The sequence below is a fragment of the Acipenser ruthenus genome, chromosome 17 (assembly GCF_902713425.1).
Source record: "Acipenser ruthenus chromosome 17, fAciRut3.2 maternal haplotype, whole genome shotgun sequence".
In the NCBI taxonomy this organism is placed as follows: domain Eukaryota; kingdom Metazoa; phylum Chordata; class Actinopteri; order Acipenseriformes; family Acipenseridae; genus Acipenser; species Acipenser ruthenus.
Window position 1 is genome coordinate 5592402 of NC_081205.1, and position 27527 is coordinate 5619928.

The 27527-nt window shown below is 37.3% G+C and overlaps 1 protein-coding gene across 11 annotated transcripts in view; it reads right to left on the reverse strand.

The window, feature by feature from the left end:
* The window catches only part of LOC117423437 (RNA binding protein fox-1 homolog 3), a 374971-nt gene that overhangs the window by 72968 nt on the left and 274476 nt on the right, over positions 1-27527 (reverse strand). For 8 of the 11 annotated variants that reach the window (XM_034039226.3, XM_034039228.2, XM_034039225.2 and 5 more), the window contains exon 1: positions 18246-18592. The exons of the other annotated variants lie outside the window; for them this stretch is intronic. In XM_034039226.3, the coding sequence (XP_033895117.2) occupies positions 18246-18371 (126 nt within the window). In that variant the 5' untranslated portion in view covers positions 18372-18592. Of the gene's footprint in view, positions 1-18245; positions 18593-27527 lie in introns of those variants that run through there. 11 annotated transcript variants of the gene reach the window in all.

Here is a 27527-nt window from a genome sequence, read left to right on the forward strand (position 1 = left end):
CTGTTTTGTCTATCGCATGAGTTTTCCTGACTGAATAACAGTGAAAGGGGGCTAGGTGGTACAGTGGGTTGATTGTACTTGGTGTTCACCCTCTGGATGCCTGGTCTTAAATCCAGTTTTAAATTTACAGATCCAAACCTTCAAAAGGTCAAAACACATTTTAAGCACTATTCGGTGGAGGCATGGGTTTGAATCTTGCTTAGATCACAGTAAAATAAGTTAATACAGCCCTACAATTTAGTAAAATATAATGTTTGGAAAAGACCAAAAAATAGGTTGCTCAAGGCTGTTTTCTTAAGGTGTAATAGCAATGCCAGTGTGTGGAAGCTCACCATTGACCGGTTCCTTTGTGCCAAGCTTTAGCCAGAGCTAAAAGTAATTTCCCATCCATAAGCACTGTAGATAATTGCAAAATATCTTACCTTGTTATCTAAAAGTAATCCACAGTTCTGAATTTAACATATCTAGTTTAGTAAAAACAAAATGGTAGATTTTTTTTCACGGCTACTTTTACAGAAATAAACTGTTAAATATTTAGATTTCCATAACCTTGTTGCACACCATTTTATACATACACTGGCTTACAAAGAATGTAAGTTACAGTTTAAACAATGTCACTGGCATTACTGACCCCTCACATAAGAAAGTTTAGAAGCAAAAAACCTTCTTGACCTGGGATTAGAAGCTATTGGAGTAAACATTGCCACACACAGACAGCTCTACTGCACATGAAGATGGAATACATGACTGCTGGGAGGAGAATCACACAAGTGAAGAGGTTTATCCAGCTCAGGGTTAACTGCTCCAAGGGATTCTATTCCCCTTTCTGCCTGTTATTGATTAAATGAAACCACACGTATCGTGGAACCAGCAGTTGCTGCTATTAAGTGCTCACTCTCCGCCCCCCAGGTTCACAAACTAAACAGCGGCAAATATAAATACCACTGCCTTTATACTGTAGACAAACGCGTACAACCTTCCAATTCCTGCACAACTTCTCTGCTTATTTCACAAAGAACATACACCTCAGGAGGACTATATGCAACAAAAGGTACAATTAATTTACCCAATTATATTCAAACACATTTTAGAGAATGTATAATTTCACAGATTCATAAGCAACCCTAATACATTACTGTATGCTCATGTGACTTTTTCTAATGTTCTACTTAGCAAATATAAATGGTCCTAAAAAGGTTAAACAATAAACAAGTATTTAATACTGCAAATTCATGTTTTAGTGCGGTAGATGTGTGTTTTGACAATCTTCCTTGTACTGTAGTTTAAAAAAATCTTGTTTGAGTCAACCGCAAAAAGGTCGAGACAGAATGTAACATATTCTGAAGAAAAAACATATTATGAAAAAAAATTCTGGATAGAGCTGTTATGACAGAAGACATCACTCATCAACTGTTAAGAGGGGTGTAAAAGGAGACATAAATCAATTCTGCGGCGATTATGACACAATGTGCAAAAGAATTAGCCGCTCAAATTTGAGTATCATGTTTAGCTAAATTGATTCTCCAAAAAAAAGAAAGGAGAAGGAAGACATGGTTAGTTATTACCGTTTAAAAGAATTACCAGAGGCTGTCAGGAGCTAGCTGGCGAGTCGCTGAGAGGAAAATCAATACCCCTGCTGTACTAATGTGGGAGATAATGGCCTTTGTGTGAGAGGCTGTACTGTGAACTCTGCCTGTGCTGAGAGATGAGCCCTACCTGGAGTGGGTTCAATTGCCCACAGCGTTGATACAAAGGGGCCGGGGAAGTTAACCAAAGGCATGCTCTGCTGGTCTCAGCCCCCTTTCACTACGAAAATACATTTGAACTGAATTTCAAAGACTTTCTTCAGAAACATTACTGAGATCTTACTACTACGACTGCTAGTACTACTACTAACAACACATCAACAAACATAAAGCATCCGAGGGGACACAGTGTAAAGGGAGTGGCAACTCATGAAATAAAATGGATATGTAGAAAAGATGAACTGAAAGAATGCTTTTACACAAACTGCAGCATTTTTTTTTTTTTTTTGTTATTTGTTTATTTAGTCTTCCCGGTGCAGAGAACCCTCCTGTTTTTACTACTGCTGTAGTACCACAGTTTGTTGTGGATTTCATTACAGAAAATTACATTATTCCTGGAGCAGAAAGCAGCAAGAAGAGAAAAAACGGATACCTAAAGCTTTGCATTGCTACAGGGTCTTAGGAGTCAAGTCCAGTATGTCTATGGGAAAATGCAACTGGAACCTAATAAGTAAGAAATAAAAAAATAATCTCAAGCTATAGATCTAATGGTGTGTGTTTTTACCAGGGTAATGTAATGCTGCTGAAATCAGAAGTCAACCGTTTAGTTTTCAGATGCACCCCACCCCAGCAGAAAATCTGATTGCAGACAAGAACATTTGAAATAGTAAGCCATCAGAGTAAGGTGATGAAAAAACATTTTGCCTTTGTACTTGCAAAAATACATTGTTCAAAATATTGCTTTATATAGCAGTGATAATGCAGTATATACTTTTGTGAAGGATGTCATAATTTAAAAAACAGGTTGCCACAAAGAATATATAGGACAAAACAAAGCTAAACTGGGGCTACACCTTTGTGAGCCCGAAATACAGTCTGATCAACAGGTTTACTTTGTAGCTTTCTTAAATAGCAGTTTCTACAGTTTTATGTTATTCTTCCTGGCAATAAGAATACACCATACTGTAGGACGACATGTATGAACTTATTTAAAAATATGTCAATATAGATAAATATGAAAGTATTGTAGAGATTTCCTAATTGCATGACAGTGCTACAGTTTTGGAATGGGTGAAGGGAATAATGAACAGGGTCTCAATGTGGCCAATTAGCAAATATTATAATAAGCGAGGAGGCCATCAGCCATTTGACAGATAGTTCAAATGAACTCATAAATCATCTAAATGCATAATAAAGAGCACTTCTTTTAAACAAATACAGGCATTTGTTTCAGCATAAGTAGTAACCAATCAAGTAAATGCATACACTAATGCATCAAGTTCCTGAACAAATGGAATGACATAACAGCATGTTATATATTTCATAGGTATTGCATACATACATAGTTAATGCATTCTAAAATATTGCATACATTTCATAGTAAACAGCGGTCACTTGCGTCAAGATAAAATAAGGTCTATTGCATACAGCATATGGATTTTTCTTACACAAAATCCATGTTATATGTTATCCATATGTGTGCTTAAACATAGAAAATACATCTTTACAGGATAGATACAGTAGCAGCCTTCGGGAACATAATTACCCTCAAGCTTTCTAATTTATTTAGGAAAATTAAGCAATTTGTGAGCTTTATTATTTGTGAGAGAAATACATATACCAGATACTCCCCATGGTGTCATATGGTGAGATTTGAAGTTGATCTGAGGGCCCTGTAGTAACTAGACCAATAAGAAAACAATACAAAATATATATTATCCTACAGTGAAAAAGGCTAATAGCATTTATGCAGAAATATCATGCAGCAACGCAACAAGGCCGAAGGCAATTAAGTCAAAGACAGCTTTAAATAATCATTAAGCACAAACTCCAAACAGAGTAGGTTTGCACTGAATTTGAAAGCAAGTATAAAACCGAACCATTGCAAGAAGGAAATAGGGACTAACTTACAGTCAGGGGTTTACACAGAAATGTAAAGCCAGTTAATATGGTAGTGTTATTATATTGTGGTGTTTATAGTGAGTTGGGAAGGACTTAATGTCTGCACCACTCCACTCCACTATATTGTCCTGTGAGACGGACAAGCTGTCAAGACCTCGGTTTCCACTTGATTCCTGTATATATAGCTGCATTGCTATGTCAACAGCAAGTTCTCTTTCTGGGATGCAGGTAGATGCCTGTACCCCAGGCAGAAGCCATTATTGATTGTCTATTTGATAATCAATTCTTTGCCCCATTCCCCCAATTAGAAGCCCCTACCCAAAGTCACACTTCAGATGTCTGATTAGCCATAAAGAGATCGTGGGTCAATTTTTCCCCGACTCCTTCTTCTCCATTTAACTAATTTAACCGTGCAATAGTAACACATTTAATTTTATTACAGCCAGGCTTTTCAGAGGAATTGGATTAATAAAATCTAATTTTCTCCAAAGTGCTGAATGTGTAATTAAAGGGGGAAAAAAATTATGTTCCTGACTGTCTAGCAAAGCGTGGCAAGCGCCTCCTGTGTAAGAGAGAATGTGTGTGTCTGTGTGTGCACGTTTGCTATGTGTGTGAGTGCGGACATTTATTGTGTTGCGAACATGATTTAGACAGGGGACTGCATTAACTAGTACAACATAAATGAAGCAATATCTGGAGACTGTTGTAATTAAGGACAAACTCCATTTGACTCAAATACTTCATTATATACCTGCCAACAAAACAAGAGGATGATATTTTCTTTTTCAATCTCTTTTTTCTTCATTAATGGTTTGAAATTAATTTAATGCTGGGGAGATGCAAAACCTGGCAGCACTGGGGACTGGAGTCTCATATTTACATATCAACTTACATTGGAGCTGGTAGGGTTTCCTTGGCAAACCTTCACAAGAGCGTCTAATGCTGAGTATAGTGCTGAAATGGGCTGGCACTCACTGGTAACCAGTGTCATACTGCCACTTTCTCATTCCAGACAACACTTATGAATAACATTTGCTTACCTATACTTAGTAAATCTGAGTTCTTCTCAATAATTCACTATGTGTGGTCGTGCTTTGCCATGCTTTCAACATCCTGTCACAATGCTTCACTACACCTTTGTTTTCACTATGTTACCACAGTGCATTAGGGTTTAGGGTGCAAGGTAATTAAAAAAGTTTTGCTGGTTAGGTCCTGGTATCTCAGATCATAAGTTGTACTGTAGTTTGGACATTTGTTTTCTTGTTGGTTTGGACACTATGTGGCACCTACCCAAACGTATTGCAATATTTTTTTTTCAAGACTCAGCCACATTTAATCTTCCAGAGATCCCATTTTTTATTTGTCTCTGCTGGAAGACTTTGGGAAGGTACATAGGCTGCAATACTGCTACGTTAAGTATTCTGGGGAAGACAGCTTACTATGTGGAAGGAAGAACAGACACATAAACACAATACAATAAGGGTGTGGACAAAATGTGTGTTTTCTTTCTGGATCCTTTACAGAATCATAACACTCAGTCATCAAGGATTCTGTTGAACAAAAATCCTAAGAGAATGTAAAGAAAATGAATTATAAAGGTAAGAGTCATTTCAACTCAGGTTATTCACATATCCCCATTATAAAAACAGTAAAGAGCAGAAAAGCTCAGTGAAAAACTTAACAGTAGCTAAAATGGTTAAACCCTGAAAAGCCTGTTTTTTTAAAAAAAGGATAACAGTCTGCAGAACACAAAGAGTAAATACTGTTGGAACTGAGAATGCAGTTTGGCTCTAAACATTTTACTCAAATATTTCTCACGAGACATGAACTATAAAATGTCTGCTTGCTCTTTTTTCAACATTTTATTAAAATATACCTGTATATTTATATTCTTATATCCACCAGGCTGACTATAATCAGTGAGCTCTGTAGGAAAGGGCTGAGGGCAGTCTGTCTCCATTAACACAGGTATAGTACTCTGGAGCCTCCTTACTAATGCAAGAGCTCTCACTTAACCACAAAATGAGAAAGTCCACATCCATTAGTCGCCTGTTGTATATTCAAGGGAGGCAACATCATTCGGCTTTCACAAGGAGCAGATAGGAAAGGCAGCCGTCAAGCAAAGATCACATTTGCAGGAGATGGTTGTAACCAGGAAAAAACGATCAGATGAACATCATTTCCCTGGAGGTGAATCAAAATAAAAACTGCTAGATGGTAAACCAGCTGCAAGGGGGTGCATTTACTTGGTTACAACATTTGGAAAATGCCGTATAGCAGAAATGAGTTCCCGGTTACTACCAGCTTACACATGCGGACAGTCTTTGGGTCTCCTCAGTTTAATATTAACTTGTCACTACAAAAATCAAAACCATTTTGACAATGTTGAGAAGGATAATTGTGTGCTGTACAGAAATCCTGGCTTTTCTAATAAATATATGACAGTTTGAGAAGCCTCGAGGAGGGGTTTAGGTAACCTGACTTTGTGGGAGTAACAGCAATAGTTTAGAGTCAGACTGCTGCTGACTGCACGCAGGGATTGGCTTGGCTTCCCGCTCCTCCTCCCCGAATAGCTTCATGATCCATCACACATTCACATATGACTGGGGAAGAGAGGTAATCAATAGGTGGCCCCGCGGCTGCCGAAGTCAGGGATTTTTCCACGTCAGGATTTATAAGAGAGGAGGTGTGAGGTCGGGAAAGTGCTTTCTGAAACTGCTGAGTTGCTTGCAGCCCACTGAGTTTATTAATCTTATCAAATTACAGCCAACTCAATAACCCTTTCATTGGAGGATGAGAGAAGAAACATGTTCTTTCGACTGCCTTGGTATGTAAAACAAAACAAAACAAAAAAGTATGTTGGCACGATGGACTTCGAGGGCTAAATAACTACCGATCAGGCTGGAAAGGGTGTTGCATCCCAGCCGAGGGTGTGGAGGGCAAATTGTGGGAATGAAGAGGAAGGGAAAGTGGAGCATTGCATTTCTGGCCACTGACTGTCCTAATCTGGCATTCGGATGAGTGGTAGCAGGGATATGCCACAGGGAAGCCTATACCACTCCAGAACGCTAAAATGCCCTTGGCTTCTGAAAACCCACAGCCTCAGGTTTAAAACCATCACTGGTATATTCCCTGTGTGTTGGCTTCAGTCTACAACATGTCTCCATTCACTGATGCCAGGTTCTCAAATGGAAATGCCACCCATGTGTTTGTTTCTACAGACAAGTTCAAAGTAAATAAAGGACTTACTGCAGTCTCTCTATCTAAGCGTTGTTTGCTGCTTAATGGATATTTACCTCTCAGATCTTGTGACAGACTAGAAACTGTATCCTGTTTTTCTTGTGTCAACCAGAAATAAGCCGCGACCTGCAGTTGAGAATTTTCCAACCACAACAATAAATAAATAAAGAAATAACTGCACTTTGTTTGCAGTCGTGCCCCTACAGAGTGAAGGGATCTTGTTCCAAGTGAATAGTGCTTATGTACTCTGACTGGCAAATAAAGCTATAGTAAAGTACTTCTCTAGAACGATCGTGGGAATTGGGTCCTTAGCCATTTAAGATGTTCACATTCTTGTAGGCAAAATACTATGGTAGTATCTGAGACCGCAGAACTGTCCTCCACCAATTAGATAGATTCGTTAGAGAGCACTGTCAGACGGTATTTGACAGTGGATCATTCAGAAAGATTTTTAGAAGACATTCAGAAGACATTGTTAAAGATGTAGAGGCTCCGTTTACCAGCTTCTAATCGCAATGAAATCTTGATTAGATGTGCATTAACTTGGTAGGGGGCCATGTTTGTAAGGTAGCAGTTTTAACTTCCGGACACACTAAACAACCTGGCGGTAATGCCCTTGAATCTGATTTCCATTGCTTGAGTGGCGAAAGTGGGTTGCGCTACAATTTAATTTTCCCCAACCTCAAAAAAAAAAAAAAAAAAAAAAAAAACTCAGCCTCAACAGCTATCATTTTATTTGCTAATTATCCTTGATTCATTTATGTAAATGAGTGCTAATTTAAACTTAAACAATTTCAGAGCCCCTTTCTTGATAGGACTAGGTATACAAATTAGTATCAATATTTATCTTGCTTTTATTGTTTAATTTGCTCCTCATTTGAAAGCTAATTGCCATAATTAGCACTAATTAAGAGCTCCAGTTATGAGAGGACAGCCTGTTGATTAGTTCCTATTGAAAGGTTCAGGGTGTATTTGATTTATACGCGCCTCCTCTTCCTAGTCGGTTGAGACATGGCTCTCTGCATTTTCCCCCAGGTAGAACTATACAAAAAAAAGAATTAACGTTTGCTTCACAGCGTTCAAGTCACTACTGATGGTGTCTAGACACATTAAATGAATATATTTATTGGTTTGTAGTGTCTTTTTATCTGAAGTACTCCATGCTTCCATTTATATAGCTGCTGGGATTTATATATCATATATCGGGGGCAAACAAATCCAGTCTAGTTTTAAAGGTTTACTTAATAATGAACGGATCAAGAACTGAAAGGACGTTAATTGTTTCAGTTAAGTAATTTAGTGAGGGTACAGGTTGAACAAAGACCAGTTGGGCTCTGGACTTTATGTCTCTGATTTATGTCACCTTACTAAGTTCCTATTTTCTCCTGTAAACAGTTACAGTGTTATAAATAGTCAGCATTTCATTTTAAAACAGCATTTTTTATTCAATCAAAAAAGCGCAATATTTTTTTTTTTATTACCAGGTATCCTGTATACATTTCTTTTTTATATGAAAAAAACCTACAGTCAAAAAGCTGATATGGGACCAACATCACTGCTTGAATTTTCCTTTCTGCTTTTTTTTTTATGTGGTAGCGCTGGCCTAATGAATATATAAGCGAGGAGAAGAGTAAAAAACCATCAATGATTATTTATTATTATTTTATTATTTTTTTTTTTTTATCATCCCTCACCACATGTGTTTCATGATTATGGAAATTGGAGATGACCCATCAGTTTGTATTAATAAAGCATACATGAAAGTTGCAGAAACCCCATATAATACCAGACACGGATATCAAATAATTTGGTATGGCGCCAGTGTGCTGGGTGTCACACGAGGCTACTGCATGCTGTGATTAAAGTGGAAAGAATTCCTTTGCTTTGCTTAAGAGTGAAGTCCAACCATCTCTGTGCATCTATTTTCTCTTTTCCCAAAAGAATATGAATATTTAATGCTTATCTTATTAAACAGAGCATGCCTTTTTTTATTTCTTAATAAAAAATCATAACTCGATATTCTGATCACACACATGATAAATAAAATAGATTTATTGTCCTGATTTGTCCCTTATCCCAGTTTAAGATTGTACAAACACTTTTGCCAGGACATCTGCCAGACTTTTTTTAAGTTGTTAGCGTTATAGTGGTTCATCCACATTTAAAAACTTATCCTTGGATTAAATTGTAATTATACTGCGGGTATCCTTTTAGCCATTTTTTAAATGTACCAAATAACAAAAACCTAATTATTGAATATCAAAGTTGGTCGTTTTTTACTGTAGCTTAACCTGGATTGTAATTCACAATACAGGCAAACCCCATTGTAATTCAACTGTATGGAGGCTGTGTGGTCCAGTGGTTAAAGAAAAGGGTTTGTAACCAGGAAGTCCCTGGTTCAAATCTCGGCTCACTCACTGAATCATTGTGTGACCCTGAGCAAGTCACTTAACCTCCTTGTTCTCCGTCTTTTGGGTGAGGCATTGTTGTGAGTGTTGCTGATGCTGATGCATAGTACACACACCCTAGTCTCTGTAAGTCGCCTTGGATAAAGGCGTCTCCTAATAAACAAATAAATAAACTGTATATACGGGTACTTTTGTTTGAAATGGGTGACTACAAAGACTTTAAAACCTTAACCCTAAACCTAATGCTGGCATACTTTTTTTTTATATTACAGCTGTTTGATACCAGGAAATGGTTATTCAGCCAGATCATGAAAGTGTATCTTCAGGTTTAGTTTGTAACCCTTTTTTATCGAAATACTTAGTTAACTTACGACATACACAGAAATGACTGTTATACAAGGTTATATTATTTTATTACATCCCTCATAACATCATTAGGTGTAACGTTAACACAGTAAGTTGCAATGTACTGCTGCCTGTCTCCTTGCAACCTAATAAAATAAAGTCAAAAATGATTTTGATGCACAGGGATAAATAATATGGAACTAAGATAGCGGTAAGTGCTTTATTATCTCTCAAGTGATACAGACTATACTGATTGGTGCCAACGTGTTTTATCCCCTTCAGGACCAGAATTAGAAAACCAATTTAAGGGGCAAAATGAAGAACACATTACCCTTCTAGTTGTTTAGGTTATTATTACACATCTAAGTCAATACTTTCTCTTGCCTGATAATAATCTTAAACATTCTGTAGCTAGGCTCAACGTGTCTTGTAGTCTAACAGCTGAAATGAAAAATTAAGCCACTGTCTCAATGAAGAATGGGGAATCTCCAACACAGCTTGAGCTGCACCTGCAAGTCCTTTAACATGTAACTAGCCTCTGTACAAAATAAATCATTCAATGCTACTGCTAACACGCATGCATTAATTAGAGGGAAATGGCATAAACAACTCAAAGCACTGAATTGGGGCTAATATTATATGTAGTTCCTGAGGTTAACTGGGGATTACTTCACCAATAGCACAATTAATAAAGCTGGCATTCTATTGAAAAACTACCGATTGGCCAGCAAGCATACATTTCAAATGTTTTTATACATAAGGGATACATTTTTTGGTTTCATCCATAATTATTAAACACTCAATAGTGCTGAATTAAGAAAAACTCAAATAAATAAATTAAATGACAAACATTTAGACTAGATGTCTTTTCCAGTGTCTTCATTTGAAGAATTATAGCATGTCTAAATGTTTTTGGTTTTCTCTCCTACATTCACTTCCTGTGTCACAGGTAATAGGACCCATGTTAACTAGCAAAGTGTGATGCCCTGGTGGGGACCTATTTCCTGTAACACAGGAAGTTACTTATTGTGCTGTGGCAGGAAAAATAGGCTTTATGTGAGTCAAAGAGAAAAAAAAAACATGAAAATAAAAAGTAGGACTCCAACGTTATTATGTTGGTATGATGAGAATTTTAACAAGAGGAGGTTATCTGAGTGCATGGGGACAGTGAAGGGGGGTGAAGCAGACAGAGAGTGAGGGATAGAGTATGAAAGCTAGATGGATGGGAGAGCTGTCTTTAAACACTTAATTTATGGAAGAATTAAAGTGGCTGAGCAGATGGAGATAGATACAGTGGGACACAAGCTGTCTCGCATACTCCAGCCCCCATCGTAAATTACGCCAGAGAAATGGAGAATTTATGGGGCACAAATATCTCACTACCAACCTATCATTTCCTAAGCACTGTCACTGTAATTCTCTCTGAAGCTGTCAAAACATACACATGAAGAAGAGAAAGAAATTGAGGGAGGGTGAGAGAGCGGTTCGGAAAGAGATTTCTCTTATTTTCAATACAAGTTCCGTTGGCATTGCGCTGGGGTCAGAGTTTGCCCTCCAGGAGTAGGGGAGCATTGCTGTAGCTCCCGTGCCAAATACACAGCTCATTACAGCTGGCATTACACTGACAAGAACCAGCTGCGAGGGAGTCTGCAGCTGCTTCTGCCCACCTTGTAGGGTGCTCTGTGGAGTGCCCTACACTGATCTGTAAGACGGCAGAGGTACTGGATTAGATTCACAAGCAACCTCCACCGGGGCCTAATAATACCTCATAAGCACATCCAACAGAAACCTGAGGCAATAAGCTTCCACTGGAACTCACCTTGATAGATGGTTTGGAATCGAACTACTACACTCTCCCAGAGAATTCCTGGGCTGTAGTGTGTAGCTTACTACAGACACAGAAGACACTTATAATGCACACACATACATACAAACACAATCATATTCAAAAGGCATCAGTCAAGGGCATGTTCTCTATGTATATGCATTTAAAACACTGAATAAATCAATGTCTGTCCTTTGTATTGGCCAGATCTACTACTGATCTGAGCTCAATAATCTATTGGTAACACTTTGGTGTTTCGGTAATTGATATTATTGGTTGCAAATTAATTTTTAAATAGAATTACAGAGTGTTGACATTGGAATATTTCATGTGTTGTAGTTATTTTGTAGTGCATTTTCTAGTTAAGAAAATAGTCACGGATTCCTGATGAATTCAAGCACAAAACCCTAGGACTGATAGCTATTCTGCTGTAATGCATTGGTATTATTTTAAATTGCAACTGTTCTTTTTAGTGTTTACAACCACTTAATAAACAGTGCAAGTTCATTATCATTATAACCCTTAACATGAATCATCACAGTGAAACTTGACCTAATCAGTCATCAAAACGGATTGAATATTTATACCATAATACTTGTATATAAAGCTGAACTAATATCAAATTGCAGTGCTGCACTAAGCAGAGTCCAGTGATACGTCTCTATTAAATGGAACATCCCCTCAGTTCTCTTCCAGAAGAGATTCCACTCACTCTGCTCTTACAAACCCATGGTATTCAATTACAATTGGTGATTGTTTCTATAGTTTGCCACTCCATTAGAATGCATTCTTCATTTGCTATTATTATTTTCATATTAACAGTTTAAAAGAACATTAACATGGAATCTATTCAGATCTCATGTAAAGACATGTGAATTTGTAGCCAATATATTTAATTGTTACCGATAACCCTAAGCCAGTGACAGCCTGTGCTGTTGTGTTATTGTTTAAAAGTCAGTTGAAGTAAAAAAAAAATAAAAAAAAAGTTTTCTGTTTCTTTCACAGTAAAACTTAATGGACTTCTACCAGCACTGAAATATACTGTTCAATTCAAATCACTGCTCTATAACCAGTAGAAAATGCATGTGCCAATTTCCAACTATTTGCTGCTGACCATCAAACCCACAGTCTCTGCAACATCCTTTTGGGTGTCTGATGGACATACTGTATCTGCAGTCCAGGCTGTAAGTAGAGCCACTCAGAGGCGAGTTTATCGGCTCTCATTAGCCTATGGGTATGCTACCTTGTGATGTCACAAGCCAGCGTTGAGAGTGATAAGGTTAACAGGAGCACACAGTTTAACAATAAGGGAATACATTGAGGCTAATAACTACAGGGGGGTCTGATTTGACCCCAGTGCCGAAATGTAAGATTACTTGATATCAGTTTCTGTGAATTGGAGCTGGATGTTAATATGAACAAGTGTGGAATTCATCATACATTGATAATTACATTCAAGCAAATCAATAAGATATCACATCACGAATTTCTGTCACACTTACAGAAAAGCGTTACTCATTTCTTATAACACTGAAGGAAACATTAGGGTTTTGTTATGAAGGTATATTTATATATTTTTTTTATTTAAATAAACATTTCTATATCTTTCTAATTCGCTGGAGAGAGCTCTTCTGGCGAGTCGCTATTAGTTGAATCCACTAACTCATCGATTCTGTCCTGTAAATTAAAAGGCGATTCTTTTCTGAAATCTACTACAAGCCTGATTCTCTATTTCTCATGTGAAAATGGTTGTAATTGTCTGATGATTGATGCACACAGCTGGACTCGCAGTCTGTATCTTCAATTGCTATGTGATCTATCATTCTCGCATTGGAAAGCGCTCTGAAGCAATCTGTGAAGGTACTTTATAAATGATTATCATTATGATTGTTATTATTATTGTTTGTAGCAGTGGTATCATTTTACTGTAAGTGGAAGGAATTTAAATGGAATCATGTGCAGCATGAACTAAAACATGAGTTCCTATTTAAGTGTAATAATTACATTATATAGATTAATAACATATTTATTATTATTATTATTATTATTATTATTATTATTATTATTATTATTATTATTATTATTATAGTAACATTAGTAGTAGTAATATTGTTAATACTATTGTTATTTGGAACTTATTAAATCATAATACTAATACTACTACTACTACTACTACTGCTACTAGTAATAATAATAGCCATCAACATCATAATCTTCATCATCATCACTTTTAAGAATAGGGTACAAGGTAGACATCTGAAAAGTCAGATAGACCGAGCAGCAATCCCTTCATTTGAACTTGAAAAGGGGTGTCTTCATTTATGAGATGAACTCAGAAGAAGTCAGGGAGTATTAAGGTGAATAAATAGATTTCACATTGCCTGATGTACAAAGCGTTCCCTGACATGCTCTCGGCAGTGGATGAAGTCAAACAGAATTGCCTGCAGGAGAAAGAGGCTCTTCAGCACCTGTTCCCACAATTAACAATGTGAAAAAAAAGAAAAAAAAGACCTTGATCTGGACCCCAGACTGCTGGCAAGGACAGCTGAAGGCTGTCACGGTGAATCAGGAGTTGAAATCTACTGTATTCTGGCTCTTGAGGGGTCTGGGCCAAGGAGATATTTTCTCCTTTAGTTTGGAACATGGAATGCTCATTGAAATGTCTCTAAGTCTTACAAGGGTGTCTCTTACCCCCTGAACCCTGCAGTTACTACTACAACTGGTCTTTAGTGCCTTTGCTGGTTTAAACTGACTGGGACTGTTCAACAGACAGTGACAGCACTTATTTCTGGGGTGTTCATGCAGGAAAATTGCTGTGAGCACAAAACGTCCTGGTCACTACCGGCTGTGCTGCTTCCAAGCAGCTTTCAGCATCAGACAGTATTTCAATGAGGGATTTTCCAGCGTCTCTGGAATTCATGTTGCCATAATTCCTTGGACTTTCCAGCTGAAAAGACTAGCCCTCGGTTTCTATTACTAAAGAGGAGTTCGGTCCTACACATTCCAGCACTGACCGGCAGCTTTTTATTAACCAGATTCAACCTTTTCTAACAGGAGTGCTTATAGAGCACAATGAACCACAAAAATGTGATGTACTTACAATAACCTAAATAAAAGAATGTACACAACATTTTTCAATCCTGTTTTTTGATCCTGTCATTTATTAGTTAATCTGTATGGATTTTCTTTTTTTTTTTAAGTTAGATGGGAATGTGTATTCAAATAAAACAGTTATTGAAAGTTTACAGCTATAGTATGCAGGTGTTGAAACCATTTTCAACGTATGCCCAGTGGCTCAGTATTTTGTCTCAAGAAACATCAGTACTTCAACTAGGCCATGTTGTCCGAGGTTTGAGATAGAAAACCAACGGCAGGACTTGTGTTACTTTTATAAAAGGACTGAGGTCAGCTGTCCTCGCTGTTCACAACCTTGAATAGACCGCTTTCTGGGGACTGTGGCCTATCTTAGAATGAAGCTTTACATTAACCATACCATTCAGCTACCCGCGGCCCTTAAGTGCTGATTACAGAATAAAGCATTAACAAAGACTTGCACATATCGTATTAATAATCAATAGTGTCGAACCAACACAATTATCCAAAGGGGGTCAGAGGTGCATACAGTTAACATTCTCTGATCCCAAGTGACGATTAACCCTTTAGCCTCCCTCCGTTTCCTCTCGAAAACCAAGCCGTAAAAAACTGAAAATGACATAAATCTGATCCCCTGCATCTTCCTTCAGTATCATGTTTTGTCTAGGCTAATGGAAAGGTATTGGTCAGAGACGAAGGGATGAAGCAGGAATTAAAAGGCTAGTCACTTCAGCGATTGGCGAGATATGCTACTGGAAGGATTACACATTTGATCAAGCTTGTGAAAAAAAAAAAATCAGCAAAGAAGCTGATAAAATATATGTTGCTCTCCTTTGATGAAAAAAAAACTAAAGCAAAACTCCACACCACTCATATTTACTCAACATCTTTACTGCCTGGTGTGCATTGCAAAGACGCAGTTACTGCATTAAGCCATTCTTTCCAAACTGTTTTGGCTTTTGCTTTTTTTTTTTTTAAATACTGAACAGGGAGGTTCCATTTACTCATTGATCTAGGTGCCCCGGGGCTACACTTTTGTGACAGCTTTGCACTCTCACAAACATATACACGGGTTAAAGAAAATCTATAAATCCATCCAGATCAATTCAGTGCATATTTAGCAGGTTCAAAATATACAATTGCCAGGTGGGTAGGGAGAAATTCAGTGGCTAAAGCAACTGTGGTTTTCCTTTTACAAATGACATCTTTAAAAAGATACCCCAGCTGGTAATCAATTATCTAAAGACAGAGAGAGAGAGAGAGAGAGAGAGAGAGAGAGAGAGAGAGAGAGAGAGAGAGAGAGAGAGAGAGAGAGAGAGAGGGGAATATTTATGACTGAAATTAAATATTTGGTTTCGCTATCCTTTAATTCACATTTTGTGGCCAATACTTTTTGCACTTGAATAATCAATAAAGAAAAAAGGCAGCGATCTATAAAAAAAAGTGTCAGCAATTCAAATGTAATTATGTATGAACACACATACGTGATTTTGTATTTATTCCTACTAAAAACCTTTACTCAGCGTTGAGCAAGCATTAATTTTAAAACACGAGAAAAACAACCTATTTTTATTACATTACAGGCTGAAGAAAGAATGGACTAATTTATATACCGGAATGTATATTTTAAAACAATTTAAACCAGCTCTTATTGATAAAGCTTACAAAACCAATTACCACAAGTAAAAAGCAAGCTAATCGCAGCAGCACAGTAGTTATCACCATCAAACACGCACTCAGTCTTAAAGCTATTCTAGAAAGCACTGCCGCTGTCACATACAACCTCTTTCCTGTGTTAAATAATGTATTTCATGTACGGGAGAGATAAACTAAGCCAACCCAGTACAACATACAATATGAAAATGTTTAAAAATGTAAATCTTGATAAAAGGTATTTCTTATTCAAATGTGATTACTTCCCTTTATTCCCATATTAAATTCACAAAACATTATCCAGTTATTCAAATATTCAAAAGAAATTCAGCATGCACCACAGGCTAGTGCTTATTTTAAAATGTGACCAAATCACAGACCTATTGATTTCTTAAGACAGAAACATAATGTTTCTACAGTTTCTCCTGGTATTTATTATTACAATACAATTTATTTATTTTTTTTACCAGCAAGTTGTCTAAAGACAGCAGAATTAAAAAGTGAGCCAGGAGCCTGAATCAAACTATAGCAATGCATTGAAAACATGCTCAAGAGAGGTTTAAAAAGAAGTAACAAAAAAATATATTATTGCTTTAAAACCCCAATTGTATTAGCCCTGATGGTTAGACTGTATGCCGTAAAAAGAAAACCTGAGGTTTAAATGCTTTTTAAAATCCCATTTGATCCAGCTACATTTTTTTAATTATTAAAAGACAAAAGTATTTAGCAATGCTCAAGTCAATAGAGCAGTTACACAGACATGAATACCACATGCAAACTGGAAATATCAGAATCATTTCAATCATTTATACACTCCTTTATATGTCCCATGTTCTTTTAAAGTGTTTCTTTCTAAATGTGTGAGATCTATGAAGTGCAAATCCACCTCTAACATTACATTTAGTTTTGTGTTTCATTATGGCAATTTCAAGTTAATTTGCTGGCTGCACAATCTTATACGAGCATAAAGAGAATACAGAAAGAAATGAAAGAATCTAAGCACATAGAGTTTCATTGAGTACAGTACATGCAGAGCTCAGTTGACCACACTGTTTATTAGAATATTAGTATCCACCATGCAGCTGCTGTGATATTTTGGACAGACTTGTGGAACTGGAGAAGCAGTCGGCAGAAGGCAGAGGCTATAAAGGTGTTCAGTGAGTGAGATTTGGAAGAGATGTTTCTCCTGCTGCAGGTTATCTCTCAACAGGCTTGTTATAATTTTTTTTTACTGCTGCAATAACAAACTGTCCTGGGGAAAACCTCAGTATGCTGCAAAAGCTGTCTGTAAAATAGAAATATCCCTGCAAAAAGAGAGGGGAAGCTATTGTTGTTTTATTTTTAATAAATCCCATTCCTGGTTTAGCTAGCAAGTCTGATGGTGGATGTAAAATGTAATACATTTCGGCCCGTGGGTTAATAGTGCATGTAACTCTTAAGGGTGGGAAGCTTGTTTAGTTGCATGCAGTCTCTCTGTTCTATGCAGTAGCAAACCCACTCAAATGTTAAGTGAGTATTTGATAAATGCGGTCACACAAGCATCCATTGAAAAAACTGTGTAAGACAAGCTGCTTCCACTGTGTGCCGTTTCACAATCGCTTTCAATCTATATTGCATTATATATAACATAATATACACTTAACTACTTTCTTTACAGATATTGTAACATGCACAGGATAATAGTCTACAGTAATTCAATTACCATTAAAGGAAACCCAAAGTTAATGCACAAGCCTTGAATAAAAGCAGTTACCAATATCTACCTAACACTACTTATAAGATTGTAAACTTAGAGGCAAAGAAAAAGCAAGACCATTAAACACATAGTACTAGGAGCACAGCAGTAGTACTAATTTAAATAAGGAACAGTCCTTCAAAGCAGTTCAGCTCCACTGCACTGATGCAACAAAAATAAGACAACAGAGGGGGAAAAATAAGAAAGAATGAAAGACCCCAAGCTGAGCGTAGGGGGCCACAACAAGAACACAACACCAGCACGTGCCACAGAATGAAAGAAGAAGAGAGGGATCTTACCTCAGGAAGGTAGAGGAATGCCGGGGGACACTGAAGAGAGTGAGGCAGCATCCCGGAGTTGGACAGCAGAAGGCAGCCCGAGTTGGCCATGGAGCACAGCATGTGGTAGCGGGATGTTTTGCGCATGAAACAGGGAGATCCTTCTCTGTTGCTTGCTTGCTCTCGCTCTCTCTCTCTCTCACTCTCCCTCTCTCTGTGCCTCCTTCTTCTCTGCCTGTTCTTTTTGTTTATGCTTTTTTAAATTTGCTTTCTTTTTTTCTTTTCTCTCTTTACTATAAAAGATGGGATAAACACAGATATGCTACACATGCATGTGCCCTCAGCTCATACACAGGCTCTATATTCAGTGCTCCACTATTTACTTTAGTTGCAATATAAGCGTGCAAGGCAAGGGGGAGGTTCTCAGTAAATTGGGGGGGGGGGGGGGGAGGTTGGGGGATTGTGAGGTCTCCTGGGTATTCAAACATCAAACACCACACTATAAAATGAAGATAATTCCTAATGACATTACAACAGCTGAACCAACCATTTAACTCCTTATGGGTCGTGCCTGTGTTTCACATTACAATGATATTGTATTCGGTGGTTAATTTGTAAAAATATATATTTGTTTAAATGTAATGATCTGGGTTAAATGCAAGACCCATGTTTGTTTTTTTTGTAGAAGTGTGTTGCTTTAAATAATCTTTATTCAATTGTTCTAGTTTGTATTTGTGCTGGTTACTGAAGCTGTCTGTTGGTTTTGTCTTTTGTCAGGTACCCCTAAATTAATACCCCCCCAACCCCATTCTTGTTAAATAAATACATTTAAATTTTCATTTTTTCTTTGCAATTCACTTGCACATTGTTTTAATTCCACTTGGGGGAAATCCATTCAAAAAAATAAATAAAAATTCCCCACTACAGTTTATGAAGTAGAAACATTTGACAGAACTGGAAACCCACGACAGTCTGTTTTTTTTTCTTCCTATCTGTAGGGTAAAACTATCTTGGTATACATATTTCATAGTCAACCCAACACTTCAACCATACCCATTTTTCCCATTCATCTCTCACTGATGGGAATTCCTACTATCATCTTAAACAGAAAAGATAAGACAAACGCAGACAAAGCTGTGATTTGTATATTCTGAAATCGTTATGTCATTGAATACTCATTATTATTCAGGCTTAGGGGGTGGAAAGAACACGACAGACTCTGCATTTCTTAAATGACAGAATCATGCAACAATCTGCAAGCCCCCTCTCCAGCTATTATAAGAGAATCCCTGATTCCTTTCTGGTTTTGCAATTCAAGGAATACCCTCTCAACCACACCCACATACTGTATACTGCTTCTTCTGTATCAGATTATAACAGTCAGTAATCAGATGTAATTATGGTACATATAATCCAACACATATTTTCCTTTCATTTGTATAAAAAACACATCTATTCCATAACCATTCATATTAACTCTTTTCAACATGAATTCATCCCAAAAAGCCGTAAATTTTTTGTAATGTGGCCCTTTTCATATACTGCATATGGACCTGCACAATATACTGTATTTGGATTGATTTAACAAATGGGAGGAAGATCAAATCAAAATAAATATTGCTCCACATCAGATCGAACGTTTACATTTTCCCCAAATATTTTTGTTCACCCACCTCCCAGAACAAAAAAGGGAATTGAATTGGACTCTAAAGTGAAATATTTCAAATGCATTTCCAGGTGCCTTCCATTGCCTTTATTAAATTGATTTAGACCAGTTTTTAGAGTCCACAAAAGTAGGGCCAAGTGGGTTTCTGTCAATCATGTATTAGTTTCTTCACTGCCTAGCGAAGATGAACTGGTTACTAAATGTATATGATGTAAAGACAAGGATATTTATAAATGACAAAACGGGACTCACTTACACAGAAAAGCGAGCTAACGTTTGATAAATAGATAGTGTGAAGAGGTAAATCAAGTGCAAACAGTTAAGAAAACAGGACCTGCAGATGATTAAACACCGCTGAGCCATGCAAACCATTCTTTTAATAAGATGTAGTGGAGTACACACGGGGTTACTGTAGATACGAGGGTGGGGGGTGGGGGGCACACTCGGATTCACACATTTTCATTAGGGCCAGACCTCCAATATGGAAGAAGAAAGCTGGTTCCAATGTTTCATTAAGTATAGTAGTGCTGGTTATATGTTGGTTTGTGTCCACATTTATATAATTATTATTATTATTATTATTTATTTCTTAGCAGACGCCCTTATCCAGGGCGACTTACAATCGTAAGCAAAAACATTTCAAGCGTTACAATACAAGTAATACAATAATGTCCTCCTGTGATCTTTCAGTAGATTAACTGTAGATTTGACTGAAAACTGCTGATTTGTAACAGAAATCACAGTAAATTGTAGATAGTCAATAAATCTGCAGTAGCCAACTATGAACTCGCTACCACTTAATTATGTATTAGGACAGTTTAAAATAACAGCCACAACCTAACATGAATTTCAATATAATTTTATAGAAGCTGTATCTAAGTTTTGCCGTCACTTGCTAACACCATTTCTGAAATATGTTGCAATTAATTTGTAATTGTTTTTATTGGAATCAACAACTGAAAGTGTTTATTCTGTTTTAAAATAATAATCCAACCTAACAGCACTCAAAACAGCTGTTTACATCAATGACTGCTCATCCCTGACATATTTAACAGGCACTTAAATGAAAGCAGAAAACATCTCAACATTTCGAAGCAATGCAGTCCCTTTTTGGTAGAAGCACAAATAAAATTCTCGGAATGCCTCCGTGGCTAAGCTGTGCACGCAGTTAAAACATTTTTTAAATGCTAATAGATCTAAGTGTTGTACCTGAAGCTGAAACACATTTGTTTTTTAATTATGCTTTGATGCGATCTGCAGTTTGCAGGGTGAAACAGCTCTGATATCAAGAACCTTGAGGGTGTAATGCCACATAATTCAATAAACACTGAGGGTAAGAGGATACATTGAGGAGTAGATTGATTTCCGAAGGATCTGAAGTCTTGTAGTTTATGAGCTTGGAATCCTACACAACAAAGACTGTTAAGGTTACTCATTCAAGTGTCACATGTTGATGGTCTCAGCCCGGAATGCAAGGCTGAAAAAAAAGGTACTTCAAAATAATGTTGCCCATTCATTCTGGGCTAAATACCTAGGGCACACCCATGCCTTAAATAGGACCTATTGCTCAGAAAAATAACATTACAATCATCCCGCTATTGAAACTTTCAAGGGAAGCTGTATGTTAAAGCAGGTATTCGTCATTTTCATTGAATCATGTCACCCAGATATTTTTTTTCATTTGCCTAGGTCCTCAATTTCTTTCACATTCAATATGTGTACATATGTGAAGGCGGGGTCTGCCATTCATTAACCCTTCAAGGACCAGACTTTCAAAAGTGCACGTATTTAAATGTACACACATGATGATATTTCTACATCAAAGACTTATCTGTTTAAAAAAAAAAAAAAAGTAATATATAATTTAAAAACGCGCATTATGGACGGCAATCTATTTACACACAGTTTGAAATGGAAACAGAGGTTTAGGCAGTAAGGTTTGGTGTTGGAGGGCTCGAAGAGGCAGTGAGCAGCTGGATTACTGTTGCCAGTATTACGCCTTAAAAGCTCCCTAGAAGCTTGGCTTAAAAACAACCAGAACCAGTGACCAGAAAATTGGAACTCGGAATACAATATATTTGTAATATGAGCCGGGCTAGCCTGCCTCTGATCTTTACGACCTTTGTTGTCCATCCCTGATCAGGGCAGTGATGGCTGAGAGAGCGGCTCAGTCAAGGGTCAGATGGCATTGATAGTGTGGCAGTGCAGGGCAGGGCAGGACAGGGTCGTTCTGGCCAGGCTGTCCTTAGTACCGGGCAACACGGGAGACACGTGTGAAGTCCTGTTACTGCATGGGCCAAACCAGCCCTGCAGAAGGAAATCACATCAGATCAATGATAAAATATTTATAACACTTTTAGAAAGTAGATTCTCTGACTTGCCAATGTAGGAAATGTGTGTTTGGGTATATGTTTGAGTTTATGAGCAGTAACATATTAAGAATAGATGTTTTTACAAGATGCATTTTTTAATCATTGGGAATGTATGTTTTGCACAGCATATCCTTTACGCGCTGTCATGCAAAAGGAGGTTTATCAAATCTGGTTGCCGCAATGTGTCACTTACATTATGGAACAGACCAGATTAGCCAAATATTTAAAATAGCATAACATGTACCTCATATAATTAATGACCGTTCATACACAAATGGATTTTAAGATTGACCCTTTTATAAATTAATGAGCAGAGATACTTTCGTATGAGTTCATGCGAGTTGACATATTTAGAAATGTATTGCACATGATTTTAGTTAAAAAAAAAAAAAAAAAAAAAAAAAAAAAAAAAGAAAAATTAATGATTTTGTTTGTTTGTTGAAAGGTTATTCACTACTGTAGAAGACCAAGCATTGGTAGGTACTCCATTGTGAAAAACGGTCATTATGTGATCCCTGATGCTGCAGTATAATGAATACAAAAGTAGAGGTTTTCTCGGCTTAATATATACACTGCCACCTTAAGCACTTATCAGGCAAAACAAAAAGTGCATTCAAATGCACAAGGCTGACATGATTTGGGGCTTAGCACCTCATATCTGTAATAGCACTTTGACATGTGAGCAGCTACAATAAAGTGTAATGCTGTCCTGTTGCAGTAAAAAGCACTTACTTGCTCCTTCAGTGAAAAGTCACATATATTGCACTTGAGCACTGCTGTAATTTTAATGCTGACCCACTAGGCAAGAAGCATGAAGGGCCATGCTGTAGATTATATTCAGAATCTATTTATGTAAAAAGACATCTTTTGCCTCCGACAGAATTGGTAACTTAGAACAACAGGGTTACAGTTTTTTTTTACTGAGATTTGATACCCTCCTACTGTCGCATGTCTCTTTGGTATAGTGATGGCAGGTGTCAGGCTTTTGTCATCCAGCTAAAATTACCTTTGGGATTGTAAACAAACTTGACTGTCAGCAAGGCCTGCTTTCTGAGTAAGTAGCTCATAGAATTGTCAGTATTCCAATGCAGTCCAGTGATATCAGCAGCATGACAATTCTGCATTTATAGAAATATGATAAAGCACAGCAGAACACATTACAGTTACAGGGCATTTCATAGTAAAGATACAATGATAGTCCCATGTGTGGCATTTGTATTTAAATTATTTTTTTCAACCTGATGTGATCATGACGTTTTCATGAAGTGCTGAAAAAGAGTTCCATACTAGACTGCATTAGGCAGACATGTTAAAATGATACATTTCTGGAGAAAGATACAACAAAATGTCTCGGCAGTAATCAGCCCTTTTCCTTTGTGCAGTCTATTGTATCATTGTAGTTTACTTCTGAAATAAAAATTAGATTTGTTGGATATTTACATTCTGTAGCAATAGCCAAAACAGATACTGACTCAATGGAGGGTTTCGCACTGTCTGATTAGAAACAGCAGACTACGTAAAAAGTGAATTTGCTGATGTCTAGAAAACGTCCCCAGTGAGAAACCTTATCTGGCTACAGCTATAGTATCGCGGCCAATAAATACCCATCAAATTCTCTTTGCATTTAAACACTACAATAAAGGAGCTACTGTAACAGCAAGCAAGCGGTTAATCATAACACGACAGGACAGATTTAGCAAGGTTTGCACCAAAGCCCTTTTATTTTGTTAAAGGACAATAAAACTGTTTATGCTACCAAATTAGTAACAGACAGCTTAGGCACACTTTTAAGTCACTTTTGACCCATTTTGCTAGTTACCAGTTTTGTAACATTACATGTGTGCTTTCTTCTTACCCTAATGGTGCACGATCTGGTTTATTGCAATTTTTCTATCCAATAATCAGTGGTGTAGTTGAGCCGGAACGTTCCGGAACACTGTTCCGGTTCCATTTTCTATAAGCAGCAGTGATGTAATTGAGCCGGAACTCACATAATAGGCAAGCTAAGTCACATGACTCACATCTCCCACACAACTCTGAGGACTACACCACTGCCAATAACCTGTTTGAAATGTTTGCAATGCCCAGGCCATTTTCAGCTAGTCATTCTGATTTTAAAAAAACTCCTTACTGTTTAATGAGTGTAAACTGCCGTAAAATGTACTGTTCAGAATATTGTTGCTGCACATTTGATATTAAATGTAACATGCACTATGCATGCAATCATAAACGCAATCTTCACAAGCACTGCAGGTTAAAGTAGTCATATACACAACTCATACAGTAATTGCTTTTTTTTGTTTTTTTGCTCTGTTAATGTTTAATTTCAAAAAGTTTCAGTGAGAAGTTTAAAAAAAAAAGAAAAAAAATTGGATTTAACACTATTACCTGTGACATTGAAACTTCAAAGCTTCTGAACTGTAACTTCAAAGAAAGTTTGAACTTATCGAAATATTTCTTTTTTTTTTTTGTTATTCTCTTGACAGATACTTTCTTGTATATTGGCACAATGCAAAACCCAGATTCAAAAGAAGAAAAAAGAAACACATTTAAAATACAATACCGGTGAGTATAAAAAGGTACAAATCCTTGACAGACGTGGCCATACATGCAAAAGATGCAAACAGCTGCTGCAAAGTCACTTTCAAAGAACAGACTTGGTTGATACACCAGAATATAAAAACAAGAAAGCTGAAGCTTATCAAAGGAAAATCTTGACAGGGAAGGCTGCAATCACTATGTGTTCAAATGTACAATGCAACACATTTTTAAAGATCTTCCCCAATCCTACCAATCTCTCCAATGTTAAAAACAAGGGGAACAGGCATGCTTTAACTCCTTCAGTTCAGGACAACCATCCAACGTGCATCCTGCATTAGGACACATTTGGAATTGCAAATCCATGGCATTTTGTTGTTCTTGTTTGGTTCAGGATGAACATTGAGGTAGTTAATGACTTAAGCTTTTTAAATGTGCTGTGGACAGGCTCTTTAAAGTAATTTAATGTAATATTTTAGCTTTACCACAGATAGTCATACTCATTCGGGTCTCATGCTGAACCATGAATTGTGAACAGGGGTCAGCACCATATAGAGTGGTGACGGACAGTTAAAAAAAAAACAAAAAAAAAACGACTTAAGTTATATACAATGACATGTGTGTGTGTGTTAGACGTATTCACTGCCACGGACACTGATAACTCTTGCCATGGAAATGCATGTCCGTGTATGGAGAAGTTGCCGATCCCTGATTGTGATCTTTAATCAAATAGCCTAGCCACGGTTTTAAAACTGGAAGCCAGAAAGCTACAGGCGAATCATTTCCTCTCCTGGTGAATCAGGAACTTTACTCAACATCTAAATGGTAAAACTGATCCACTTGTGCATAACGACTGGTTATGCCTGAAATAGGTGTAAAATACTTTTTTTTTTATGGGGCATTATTGAAAATGAAGAAAATGTTGCACAAGTTCGGTAATTTCCTGAATAAAAAAAACACAGTCAAAGTTCGTAGAAAAAACTCTTGCAAATCGTGTCCTACACATGACTTATGTATTTTTCATGGAAGTTTGCAAAAATGACTAATCTTTCATAAAACTCAAAAGTAAGTGCATGAGAACAGACATCACTGAAGATTTCCAAGGAATTAGAGACGGGAATCACTGAGGAACAGCCATTTATCCAGAGAGAACAAGTGGATTCTTACAGACTTGCTGCCGGTGTCATCTGAGCATTATTAAAAGAAACAGTAACACTGACATTGACTACAAAACAACTCACTACTACACCCACTTTTATCTCTGCCTCTGAAGGGGAGCTGTGAAGTCAGTACAAGAGCCTTCCTCTGCTCCACAAGCATCTCAGAGTCTCTTAGTTTATTGAAACCCCCCATGATCTGTAATAATCTGTTAAATAACACAGCTCATCCTCTGTGTGCGATCTGATATCCCCAGTTGAATTGGGGAGAGTCCAAAGTATCCAGCCTCTTACGGGTATTGTGACTGAGCTGCTTTCAGTTTAGAAAGCAGTCGGCTGTGATTTCAGAACAACTTCAGCTGTCTCTTTTACTTGTGTTGGTTTGTCCATTCCGATTACTTTAAAGTAATTTTCATTTTTATATCATTTCCTATCGCCCCCACACACTACCTGTTTATTGTAACAGTTCACTTTTCAATTGATGAATTGTAATATAACAATTAAGTTACACACCAACTGTGTGACACTGATTCAGTACCTACGCCTAATATTGTACACAGTACAGAACGAGGTGTCACTTCAAACTCTTTGGGTAGCGAGTTAAAGCTACTGGCAACAAAAATAAAGTCTGATATCACTCATAAAACATTCAGATTTAAAGGAGCACTTCCAAAATAATCATGTTGCAAACTGATTTTTTTTTGTTTTATTTATTTTACAATTGCAGGTACTTACCCAAGGTGTTATCGTGTAGGGGAAGATGTGTGTGAACTCTCTTATTTAGGTATAACCTGCCGAGTCTTCAATCTGTTTAAATTGTTCTGGTGGAACACATGACTATAAAATTAACAGTCCCTGATGATTTTGTATCCCTGAGCCAATTCGACTATCAAGGGGAAATCATTAACTTCAAACAGCTAGGATGTGAACCTACACTCCCCTGACCATGTGACCCATTCTGCACACTACACGGTTGTGCCTTTACCAAGTGAGCCACTCAGGGACCTCAAAATTAATACTTGTGAGACTGATCCTTCTGAAACTTCAGTAAACTTGGATACAGAAGAACCAGACAAATGAATAAAAACAGCAATGCTTTTAATATAAAAAAAAAAAACTATTTTTTTCAGCTTTCTTTAGACTTTGTTTGGAACACCTCTCAGTGGTTAAGTTTTATACGTTAAAAAAAAAAAATCTGATAGCATCAACCATGGAGTGAAGGTATATCTCGACTCAACAGGACAGCATGCATCACTGTGCACCACTAATCCATCTGAATTAAACTGATCAGAGAGTCGTGCTGTTGAGGGTCTCACAGTGTCACAATCCTCCCATCTTTTGCAGGCTAACTGCTGTGGCAACTGATAATGAGAGAAGCCATGCAGACACCTGATGGCGAAGCGGTGGCACTGATCACAGCCGGAGATTAGCTATAAGTAGAGGGGAGCAGCTCACCATAGCAGGAGCAGAGCGCAATCAAAGACTGCCTGGAGTAACACTGTGCTGGATACAAACTGCAGGGAACAAGGCTGGGAAACAGGGCCTTTTCCTTACAAGGGACATCAAGAGA